General features: G+C 35.6%; 1 protein-coding gene across 1 annotated transcript; it reads right to left on the bottom strand.

The window, feature by feature from the left end:
• Positions 1-7,167: 7,167 nt before the first annotated feature.
• On the bottom strand, positions 7,168-11,010 carry LOC122588915 (probable serine/threonine-protein kinase PBL17). The gene is made up of 5 exons (XM_043761133.1): positions 10,017-11,010; positions 9,497-9,557; positions 8,824-8,990; positions 8,435-8,525; positions 7,168-8,010 (listed from the first exon to the last, which is right to left on the bottom strand). The coding sequence occupies exons 1-5, from the start codon at positions 10,926-10,928 to the stop codon at positions 7,316-7,318; spliced, it is 1,926 nt and encodes a 641-aa protein (XP_043617068.1). The 5' UTR covers positions 10,929-11,010; the 3' UTR covers positions 7,168-7,315.
• Positions 11,011-12,874: the final 1,864 nt, after the last annotated feature.

A 12,874-nucleotide genomic window follows, 5' to 3' on the forward strand; every position in this document is an offset into this window, starting at 1 on the left:
GTTACCTGCTCTCGTTGTGATTGCATTGACTTGCTTATTTCTCGCATTTGGATGGTTGTATTTAGCTCCAGATCCTTGGCTATTTTGTTGAGGCTTCGGGTTCTGCTGAGTATTGCTCGGTAAGGTACCGGGCTGCCTGCTTGAGTTTCCTAGCCTTTCCAACCTTGCTTCAATATCCTGAAATGTGGCTTGAGTACTTTTCGAGTTCTGCTCAAGCTTATTCGCCAAGCCATCCAATCTAGTAGTCATAGCATCCCATTGAGATGCCATCTTCTCTATAGTCGCTTTCTGAGTGCCAACCAAATCCTTCACGATATCTCTCAATTCAGCATTTGCATTCTGCTGACTATTGTACCTGCTAAACCTGCTTCCACCAAAACCAGAATTATTAGTATTAAAATTAGAAGAAGGGTAGGAAGTACCTAATGACCAGTTTTAATAATCGGTATTCTGATTAAAATTCCCTTGCTGATTTTGGACATAGCTAACTTCTTGAGCGGGTCTATCCGGACAATCTTCCGAATAGTGCAAGTCTCCACAGTGGTCACGTCCATCAGCCATCACCTTGACATCTCTTTCAATGCTTTTGAACCTAGCATCTTGGTTGTCAAATCTCTCGTTCATCTGTTTCGAGAGAGCTTTCACTTCAGCAACCAAACTAGATTCTGTTCCACTATCCAACTGTGCTACAGTCTTTCCATCCTCTTTTCTACTCACAAGCTCATCACGATCCGAGAACTCTTTGGCCATATCATCCAAAATTTTGTAACCCTCAGCCGGAGTTACATTATTCAAACTTCCACCAAAAGTACCGGCCAAATCCCTACGAGATCTATTAAGCAAACCATCATAGAAAATTTCCACAATTGCTTCTGTATCCAGGTTCGCTCCTGGACAATTCCTGATCATTTCTTTGTACCTCTTCCAAGCATCCACTAAGTCTTCACCCCTTTCTTGAGTGAAACCCCGAATCTTATTCTCCAACTTCCTTTGAGTTCTTACAGAATAGAACTCATCAATGAAACCGACTCGAAGCTCATTCCAAGTGGTGTACAAATTATCGGGTTGTTCCTTCAGCCAAGCTCTAGCTTCTCTACATAGAGTAAGTGGAAAAAGCTCAAGCTTTACTACATCATCTTGATTTGCTCCATAGTGATAGAACCTGCAAATTTTTTCAAACCTTTCAAGATGAGCATAAGGATCATTCTTGCTGACACCATCGAACTTTTCTTCCTCCACACTCTTTAAATGACTTCCTTTGATCGAGAAAGTCACCCCGGTGGCTGCTGGGCGAATCGGATTACCCCTGTTCGTTGGCACTTCTCTTCTTCTCTCACCATTAGTCCGGTTATTATTGTTAACCGGTTGTTTGTCTCCCATTACAACTCTTGCTGGTTGATTAACTCGAGGAGTTACAACTGAACTTGGAGTAGCAGTTGTATCTTCCTTGTCTGACTTCCCCTCCTCGTCTGAATCTTCACCAGTTCTAAAAGAGAAACTACCTGTAGAAAAGTTAGTACTTAATGGGTTTCCGGACGTTGACTCCTTTGTTGAAAAATGTTTATCTAAATCTACGTCCGGTTGGTCACAGTTTCCGGTATCTGGATCTATTTTGTTGGTGTCCCAGGTTTCGGTGTTGGTTGGTTTGATCAAACGTCTTCTAACCTTCCCGGGATTAGACAAAGGACTGGTTAACTTTCTACCCGAGGCCCTTGTGTTCATCCACTAACACAGCTCCTGCACACACACTACAAAAAAAACCGTTAACCGCACCAGAAACTACAAGAACTATACTAAAACAAATAATTATAAATTTACTAAAACAAATAACTTCCTCGCAAATAAATGCAAGGAAGGATCGAATCACAAAACACAAATACTTAATTCAAGTCCCCGGCAACGGCGCCAAAAACTTGATGTGCGAAATCTAGCTTTAAATTTATAACACGATTTACCGAAAAATACTGATAACTACACACTCACAGGCAGTGTACCTGATCATATGCAGTATAGTGAGAAATGGTAAGCCGAGATCGTTCGCAAGGACTTAAACGAGCATTTGAAAAACGTTAAATGATTCAAGTAAAAATGGGGGGTTTTGTGGCCGAGTTGCCACGATGCAAGTAGTTATTTGAAAATTAGTAATCCCAAAGGATTAATCGGAAAGGAGATTGTAGTTTAAAACAAGAATTTAAAGGTCACCCATCTTGACTTCGCTCGACACATGCTAGGATTGCACTTTTGATGAAGCTCAAATTCAACTAAAGATTTAACAACCGAGACTCAAATTAATTGCCAATCCCGTACCCGTCAAGTTAACAATTTATTCGACTCTCTTGAATTAACTAGTTTCATTATTAAGACCGGTACCCCGAGACATCTATTTATAACTTCTCTAGTTAAACAATGGTTTTGGTCATTTCAGATAACAATTGTGCCTATTGATTGTACCTAACCATTAACCCGTTAATTCTTATTAATTAATGATTACTTTCTACCGTACCCGTCATAGAACTAATTACTTCATGAAAAGCAATTAAAATAACCTATACCCAAACCCTAGTCATCACCAAGAAATGAATTTAAATTATCCGCAATCAACAATTAAATAATAAAGAAATAATAGATCAAGATCACGACACAATGTTAAATCAAATCATTTGAATTAATGAAATTGTGCAATCCTTACATAATGTCTCACTCCATCAAGATGGATGAAAAGGCGATTAGCCGCTCATATTAAATATGAAAGAACAAATCAAAACGAAAGAATTCATTGTTACCGAATACAAGGAAATGAAATCAAATAACGAAATGATTCCGTATGAGCCTTAGATCCTCCAAAATGATGAAAGATGATAAAAACCCTAGAAAATGCTCTTAAAATCGTCTGGAAAGTGAAAGTTCCATTTTTTGGATATGTTTGCAAGCTATTTATATGAGTACAAAAGTGTGCAGAAACGGCGCCCAGGTGCGTCGCACATTCTCTGTTGACCAGCTTTGACCTTTTGACTTTCTTTATTTCTTCAACTACGAGTCACGTGAATCATCCGTAAACACCTGTTTTGCTCTAGAAACTTCATTTACTGCAAAATATCGCTTAGGTACCTGTTTTCCACCTGAAACACTAACAAATACCATAAACGCACCAAATGTATACGAAAACGACTCGTAAAACTTACTAAACGACACTTTAAGCTATGGGAAATGGGCATAAAATACGACATATCAGCAATCCTAATCAAAGGTCTAGTGACTAGGTGATCAAGCCACACATATAATCATATCATAAACATATCATCACTTCATGATCATATAACATAAGGAAAATGATCCCTACACAACACAAATTTACCATACACAACAATATATGCAATAAATAGTTGTACAGTACAACTGTCTGATACACATATTGTTGTGTATGGTAAAATTGTGTTGTGTAGGGATCCCCTCCCATAACATAATCATAACATCATTCCATCATCACCTATCATAATCATGTCATCATTGCATATTCACTTTACATAAGCATATCATTACATCATGATCATTTAGCTTAAGCATAACATCGTATCATGATCACATAACATAAACATGGCATCATATCATATTTACATTTCATAAGCATATCATCATTCCATAATATGAGAATTTACCTTATGCCTTTGCAACCTGCATATACATGTCATTCGTCATAGAAAGGTAAGCGTCATATCCCATATCAACCTCCCATAACCCCCTTTACTTTACTTTTAATCATACATAACAGTTTGGAAGGTTTTACTTATGAAAACGTATTTTGTTGTACCACCAGGTGACAAAAGATGTTATCTTACCTTGGTACAGCTTACCAACCAGTTATGAGTATCTTACAATGCTTGCTAAGTGCTTCCGACTACCTAGAATGAGTACAAGATCGACATATAAGCTAAACGAAGTGTTTTGTGCAATCTGGGCATCAAGTGCGTCGCACCCCCTAACTGGTGCGTCACACCAGTCAACTAAAAACTCGGATCAGATACAGGTGTGCCGCACCAGCCCTTGGTGCGTCGCATATCAGGCTCCATCGAAAATCCAAAATCCCAATCTGGGCAGTGGTGCGTCGCACCACCCATTTGGTGCGTCGCACCTGGGGTACCGACCAGCAACTCAATTTTTAAACTTGTTCTAAACGATTCCCATTCGATCTCAAACCCTTAGCCCGACCTGGGAACATAAAATTGACCTTTTTAATGATACTTTTTATGACTCAAATCAATCAATTGATCCTTTAATCATTGGCTTACATATAGCAATCGTTTGATCACCCGAAAACATAAAATCGATGATCAATCAACTATTTAACCCAACCCAAACGCTATGGCCTGGATCGAAATCACTTGCATAACATATATGATCAGATTTCAAAGGGAATTTACCTATATTACCTATAGATGACTTAGGAGATTCAAGATCTTAACAAAACTTGATCAATACGGCACGAAACAATGAAATCTTGAAGGGAACTTTGCTTTGGAGAAGGAGGGGATCTGAACTTAGGGCTACAACACGAAATTATGGCTAATGTTTGAGTCTAATTAAGCATTAAACTCCTGGACACATCTTTCATTAAGTGCCCATAAGTCCCTCAACTTCCTAAACATTACATTTGTAGCTTAATTAACTTACCGGGAGACTTAACGATCTAACAAGCACTTAACTTTCATACTTTCATTAAATTCATATTAATCATTTCATATTAAAGTTTTATTATTATGAAAGAAATTTGGGGATTTATAAAATAGATGATGAAAGTAATTAGATTTTGGAATTCTAATCATAGAATAATAGAATTCATGGTTGGTAGTGATGATATAGAAGCATGTATATATATGTGTGTATTCAAGAGAAACCAAATATAAGAGTAAGTGTTGGTATTGATTGAGAAATTAGGAGTTTTTGCTATAGAAAGTGGTGTTATTTTGATGTTAATTATGCTTGAAATCAGTATCTTATAGTGTGATTGAGTTGAGGTTTAAATATAAAGGTGTATATAATTATCTTAGAACGAATTTGGTGTGTTTTTAGTTAACCCAAAATTGGACAGCTTTATGTACAGAAAATTTGTTGTTTTCAAAAAATGATAGAAAATCAACCGTAAATAGTTAGGAGACGTATAAGCTATCGTTGGAAAGGTGTGTGAGTCTAGTTTTTAATAAAATTAGTTTCATGAATTAATTCTGAGCAGAGGTCAATCAAATCTTTAAAGTTCTACAGGATGTCCAGAAAGTTCTAGAATAGAAGATGAGTTGTGTTCAAAAAATCATAATAAATAAACCGTAAGTCCGTAGGAGACATATAGGCTGTCATTTGAAAGGTCTATGAGTATATTTTTCTATTAGTATGGTCTTATATCATGAATCCAAGGTTTTATTGCTCAAATATTTAGAATACTACAGCTGGTCCAGAATTATAAAATGGAATTCAAAGGTGTTGATTTATTAAATTGTCGAATAATGAATGATAAAAAGATATATAGGTTATCACATGTATCATTTAAGTATTCAAAGTATGTAAAGAAGATAATGGACAAAAATATATACCATTAAATAAGTTAAGCATTAGTTGGGTAAAGAAGTAATACTAAAGACATTGTAATGATCATATTGTATGGTTAATGTTTTAGATTTCAAGAGTCTAAGTAAAGATGAAACAAAGTTCATTATAATGAGTTGTCGTCAACAAGGTGAGTACAATTTACATATGTGTAAGCTTTTTATGAAAGAATGAATGCATGATGTATGTATGTGAATGAATGAATGAATGAATGAATGATGTATGTATGAATGAAGGAATGAATTGAATGTATGAATGGTGTATGAATGAATGATGAAAATGATGTATGAATGAATGGATGATCGAATAAATGAATGCATAAATGAATGAAAGGCTTTAAAGGGATGGAAAAACGTGTTCAAACCTTTGTAGCATATGCTAGAATGTTATGGTTACATGTTACTTGTACTCACTAAGCGTTTCGCTTACACGTTAGTTGTTTATTTTTATTTTATAGGTGAATCTTGATGAAAGGTACATATACAAGGATTAGAGCTTGAGAAGTAAAGTCATTAGAAAGGTAGAAACTTGTACCTTTTTGTAATTCGGGTACAAGTTGTCTCTTGTACATTTGCTTTTGATATGTCGTTCATATTTTCAATGGGTCACTTTGTAATAGTAAATCAATGAGTATGGCCAAATGTATTTTTGAATATTTATTTTCCGTAACAGGTTTTGATGCTTAGAAATAAGTATGAATACTAGATTTTTACGAAAAGGTCATGTCGAAAATTATAATTTTTGTAGGTTGTCGTTTTGTAACAAACTTGGCATTTTGTACAATTGTACAAGTATGTCAACGAGTTTTGTTGAATGGTCATTTTGATGGATTAAAGATATATGAAAGTTGAAATATTTCTAGTAAAAAAAAAATTGATTTTAAATTTCTGGGACGTTACATTCATCGTCAGACATTTTGTCTTATGAAATTTGATAGTTTGGTGTTTGATTGTATGTGATAATATAGTTGTTTGATAAATATGTATAAATATGTGTATGTATATATAGAAGTTGGAAAAAGGAAAAAAAAAGTACGTTCACTTTTGAAAAAAACTATAAAAAAAAAGGATCAACAAGGACGCTCCCAACGTTCACTTTCATCGGCCAAAACTAGCCGATGTAGCATGCCAAAATTTGCCGATTAAACTTACCGATACTTGTCGATTCACGTGCTATAGTATTGCCGATGTGCTGAATTAGCTGATGGTTTTTTGCCGAGAGTTTTTACCGACTACACCCTTGCCCCTAACTATCATCCAAACCTGAAACAAATACTAATCTTACAATAAGTGGACTATAAACTATAATTAAGAGAATAAGATTTTTATTTTTAACAAAATCCAAATGTGGGTCTCGAATGTGAGTTTTTTCTAAAGTCACAGGTTTGAGTCTTGGGTTTCTCATCTTAAGGTATTTTTCATGAGGAGGGGTTGAAAGTCCAACAAATCGTTGATTAAAATTGTCTCCAACACGTCTGAATCGAAACCAACTTTTAAAAAAAAAAACCATCACTTTAATCATGATAAACTATGTGCAAACATTAATTTTATTTTATAAATCAAAATAAAATAATTGTCGACACAAAAGGGGTTTTTTTTTTTTTTTTTCATCAGACTTTTAAAGTCCGTTCAAGTCCAAAAACATGTACACAATTATAAAAGCTAAAACAGCTATGTAAAAGACCAATCTAGCTAACCATCCTAAGTTTTTCTACTTTTATTTACATAATAATGCATGAATTGGGGTTTTCATCACTAAATATCTGTGGTGCTGGTTGATATGCATAAGGGTAATTAACGGGTCGATATTCATAATAGTTCATCTTGAATGCTTCCGAAGTAATATCTTCTCGTTTATCCACTGCTTCTTCCTTATCACCATCTTCATCATGTAATTTATCTTCATTCTTTTCACTGTCGTTATTGCCATCCTTTTTCTCGTCTTTAGCATCGTAGTACTCTTCCTTTTTTGGGTCGTGGTCTTGCCTGTCGCCATCTTCATCATGCAACTTCTCTTCATTCTTTTCACTGTTTTTCTCGTCTTTAGCGTTGTAGTCCTCTTCCTTTCTTGCGTCGGGGTCTTGCTTATCATCATCACTACCTTCGTCACGTAATATCTCTTCCTTCTTTTCACCGTTATTGTCATCATTTTTCTCGTCTTTAGCATTGTAGTCCTCTTCTTTATTTGGGTAGGGGTCTTGCTTATCATCACCTTCGTCACCTAATATCTCTTCCTTCTTTTCATTGTTATTGCCGTCCTTTTTCTCGTCTTCCTCTACTGGGTCGGGGTCTTGCTTAACAATGATGGCATCTTTTCCTGTTAATATTTGGACGTAATTCAGCATCTCTGTTGCTAGGAAAGTACCTTTCACTGTCATCTCGGAACTCTTTAGATCTGGTTCAGCACTTTCCACCCCTATTAAGTTATACACCCAAAAAAAGCAGTTAGATACATCCTTACAGATCAACCTACATGTTACCATCGTGCCTACGGGCAGCGGCTTTATGGGTTTTCCCCGGATCGTGAGACTAACGGGTTTGGGCTTTGTCCAACTATGATTTAAGTTTGTATTCGTTTGTAAGTGTGTCCATACAATGTAGACAACAACGATATTAGTTGAGTAGAATCAAATCTCTTACTCAATCTTTAGTTTGATCTCGTGGATATGAAATCCTGATTCCTAACATACACAAGTAGTACTTGGGCCACGGTTTGCCAAGCCGTGGTCTTCAAACCCGAAGTCAAACCCTGTTAATGTCAACCAAACCGTGGCCAACCCGAGCCCCTCTGCCCCACACCCTCCACCCATATACTTTAAAAAGGCTAATAGATATATTACCTTTTATCCTGAGAATCCGTGTTTTAACTTTCTGTGCGCAAGCTTCACAATGCATATGTGCTTTAAAAACCACCGTAATCACCGTCAACAACTACAATTCACCAGGGAAAAATAAATAAATATTGTGAGCCATAAAACACACTATAAGGTTTTGCTAGTGATGCATATTCACAAATTTATTTATACCTTTATGTTAATTCAAAACAAGGTATTTTCGAAGATATAAAGTACCTTCTTTTATTAATGTAATATAGTAACTTATTATAAGTTACGTTTCCGTTATCAAAACCGTTCGATATAAAACAAACCAAAGATCATCAAGATTGTTGAGTGGTAAACTACTTAAATATGACAACAGATGTTTAGAAAAATACAAAGTAAATAACTACCTCATCTTTTTTCTCATCCATTTTAGATGGTTCTTCGTTTTCCGGTATCTTGGTCTCTTCCTCGGCCAACGGTTTTGAAATCAGCGACCGAAGTTCAACTTTCCGATTACTCTTTTTTCGGACTCTTTTAAGAACCTTCACCGGACCTACTTTATGTGTTTTACAATCTGTTTCATTTTTCACCCCTATATATGTTAGATGCATAAATAAAAAGATCTTTAAGTATATCGTTCTACATGTTTAGTATGTGTAGATGTATTTACATATTAACAATTATGGTTTTTTCGAGCATTCAGTCGTTATAATAATTTTAATCCATATTAACAATTTAATATCTATTTTTATTTTTTTCGAGCATTCAGTCATTATACGACATCGGGGAAACCTCACCGTAAGTGGTGAAGCGTTCCACTTACGCTAGACAACGAGATGTTATAAACACATCATAAACTTTTGATAAGGTTATAGATGGTATATGACTAAAAACTCTAGTTTATTTACATAATATAATATAACATGATTATAAAAGTTTTTTAAAGTTTATCATAGCTCGTTAGCATTTCAAATGCGGATCATACGTGTTTTAGAGAGAGATGTAAATGTATGTGTAGTACCTACTTATAAAGTGTGTAAAGGTAACTTTGCGATACATAAGATAAAGGAGTTACCGCACCATCTGCAGTCTTTATTAAAGTTTCAAAATCCACTCTCTTTTTGAGATCTTCAAAAACGTCCTGTAAATATATGTTATATAGGTTTTAGGTAAAATAAAACAAGTATTAAAGTAAAATAAATAAAACAATAGGTTTTTCTTCACTAAAGATCACCGTGCATCATGAAAATTATTGTGAATCAATTGCTTCGTGAATCTTCGTGCATCAATTTAACCATGATCCAAGGGTCAAGATCATGTCTTATTTATTTTACTTTAATAGTTGTTTTACAATACCCAACCCCATGTTATATATGATATGATTTGTGTGTAATCCTTAAGGGGTGTTTGATTTTCATAATGTATGAGACTTTTGCAGAAATAAATTTAAAATTTTATATACTAACCAAAAAGAAAATTCAAATTTCATTTTAGTACTTTTCCATTTTTTCTGAGAACCAAACGACCCTTACTTCATCTGTAATAAGTGATATTATAAACTTGTGACATTAGTAAATTAATAACAGAATGACACGCTTACTTGTTGTTGAAGTGCAAACTCAAGTTCCTTCACTACCTGAGCCATCATTGGTCTATCTTCACGAGCTTTCTTCACACATTGATAGGCAATGGCTGAGAAGGCATTCAATGAACCAGGATCCATTTGTTCTTTTAGACCAGGAAAGATTATCTCATCTAAGATCTTCTCTTCGTAGCACCGTCTCCACTTTGGAACAAAAATATTAGTTAGCTTACCATTGTTAGACTCATAACACAATCTCCCACACAAAATTTCAAACAACACGACTCCAAAAGAGTACACATCAGATTCTTTTGATAGGAAACCCATCTCCAAGTACACAGGATCACAATACCCGGGCGTGCCAGCTGCATGAGAAACAAGAACCGTTTGCGCTTGGTTAGCTGGGCCGACTTTTGATAGGCCAAAATCAGAAACTTTCGCTATCCAATTTTCATCAAGAAGGATGTTTCCACTTTTAATATCTCGATGAATAACTCTTTCTTGTGCCCCCCGCGGATCATGTAGGTAATTTAGGCCACGTGCAGCCTCAACGCTTATCTTTAACCGACGGATCCATGTGAGATTTGTATCACTCAGATAACGATCCAGGCTTCCACAAGAAGCATACTCGTACCCCAGGATCATCTCATCACCCTCAATGCAATAGTACATGAGAGATACCAAATTTTCATGTTTGTATTTTGAAAGCATCATTACCTCCTTCCAAAACTCAATATTCCCTTGACCCAGTCTACGGTCTAATTTCTTAAAAGCGACCACAATTGGTCCCTCTGGAAGAGATAGTTCTCCTTTGTAAACCCGTCCAAACCCACCACTCCCGATCACCTTTGTGGAATCGAAGTTGTCGGTGGCTGATAATATATCTTTCATTTGAATTTTTAGGTGATCATAATGTTTGAGGAAAGACATATTGAAGTGTGACTAAAGTGAAAGGTTGTTCGTGTGATAGATTAGCATTTAGCAGCGCTGAAGATCTTTATACAGTGGCTTGTAAGATTTTAAGTGTTCAAATTTAAGAATACTGAGAATGGAAATTACGAAGAAAAATCATGTACCAATGGTTGACTAGAGATGGGCCACAACCAAAAAAATATATGGCATGAAAACGCCACCGAAAGTATTTGGTGAAACGTCCCTTTCAACTAGCCTTTAATCAATTTGTAATTGCCATAGCAAAAGGAAGGAACATTCTTACAAATTTCCAATAGCTAATTCAGTTTTGGGAGTAAAATAGCTAATATTAAATTTATTTTTGCATATTGTGTAACCTAGGTGCATTGTTTTAAAACCGGATCAGAACGGTCGGTCCAACCTTTTCATCCGTGAATCAGTGGTTTCGTTAAAACACCCATTTGAAGTATATGGAAATGTTTGGAGAAAACACATGGGGGATATCAGGATTTTAGAAGTTATATAGAGGATAAGAATTCTTCATTTAAAAGTATATACAAACGAGAGTAGTAACCACGCGTTGTGGTGGTTAGATGATGGGGATGATAGGTCATAGAGTGTGATAGCCAAATGTTTTAGCCGTACGGGCTCCGCCCTCGAATTTAAAAATTCGTCGAAAGTATATCGAATAACATCTCTAATGAAAGAGCATGGAATTTTAAAAACACCCATATAATTTTTATAATTTATCGATGTACGGTTTGTGAGATAAAAAATTTTAAACGAATTGGAGGAATAAATGATTTATGGATGAGAGAGAAAAAAGATGATTGGTTAAGATTTGATGAGAGAGAAATTGTATTTGGTAATATATAATTGATAAAAGAGGCATTTTGGAAAAGTAAATGTAGAATTGAAAGTTGAAACCCTATTTGCTTTATAATATAATATAGTATATTAAAGAAATAGAGCAAGGTTAAGACTTTAGAGCAATGATTGGAGTTCAAATCTTTTAAAATAACGATATGCTATAAAAATTCCTTTTTCCTGTGTGTTTAAAGATAAAAAAGATTAGCAATAGATGTATTGGTTAGTGTTGGCCTTAGACTAGTGTTGTCTGTCTGGGAATCACTAGGCACTACGGCTGAGCTCGGTGATTGACTAATGTCGTACCATATTTTCTTATGAGATGTAGTACGAATATTAGATACTCACCAAGTATAGCTAATCAAATACTGAACCACTAGGTTAAACCTCAGTGGTCAGGGGTGTTTCACTAAACCTATTATATGGGGTCCTGAGGGAGTTTACTCCAAAGTCTCGAGTTCAAGCCTTGGTAAGTTTCCCTTGACAGTATTTTCCAATAAAGGAGGTGGTATGATGAGAAAGGTTATTTAAGATCCGCTTAGTGCGAGACCCTTTCGTTGTGCGATTAGCACACATCATAAGCGTCTGAGGTAAAATTCACTTGTAAAAAAAAATAAAAGAGTGGTCACAGATTTGGTAAAACTTCCCAAATTTCCAGTATCCAAGAAAAAAACCTTTCTACTAAGAAACTACTCCATTCTCCCCAAACTTCACCACCAGCTACCCAAATCAAATAAAGACAAATAAAAACATAATAAAATGTATCTCTCTCTCTCTCTCTTTCTCTCACACACACACATCTTCACCATACACCTTCACCAATTTCCTTCACCAAATAGGTGGCAGCGGTGTTACCGAACACACCGACCGTAACTCCCCCTAATAGGTAATAGGTGGGCACCGTACATATTGGTTTCTTGTACTGGTAGGTAAACCAATACCAGATCAGGTGGGCTCCAAGTGAAGGTTGTGATTCTTAGACCTTGCTAATCCATTCAACTCATTTGAGGTAAAATTGTGATTCTCAGTACCTATCGCCTTCAGTTTTTGCAAGGTTTATTTGTATAAACAGGTCACTCAATGTTGTTCACATTGTT

The sequence above is a fragment of the Erigeron canadensis genome, chromosome 2 (assembly GCF_010389155.1).
Source record: "Erigeron canadensis isolate Cc75 chromosome 2, C_canadensis_v1, whole genome shotgun sequence".
Lineage (NCBI taxonomy): Eukaryota > Viridiplantae > Streptophyta > Magnoliopsida > Asterales > Asteraceae > Erigeron > Erigeron canadensis.

Bases quoted from the DNA above. Each gene is read 5' to 3' on its own strand.
- LOC122588915 (XM_043761133.1), bottom strand. From the start codon at position 10,928: ATGTCTTTCCTCAAACATTATGATCACCTAAAAATTCAAATGAAAGAT. The intron at 9,558-10,016 runs GTAAGCGTGTCA...ATATATTTACAG, and splicing joins AGTTTGCACTTCAACAACAA to GACGTTTTTGAAGATCTCAA. The intron at 8,011-8,434 runs GTAATATATCTA...ATAACTTAATAG, and splicing joins ACGGATTCTCAGGATAAAAG to GGGTGGAAAGTGCTGAACCA.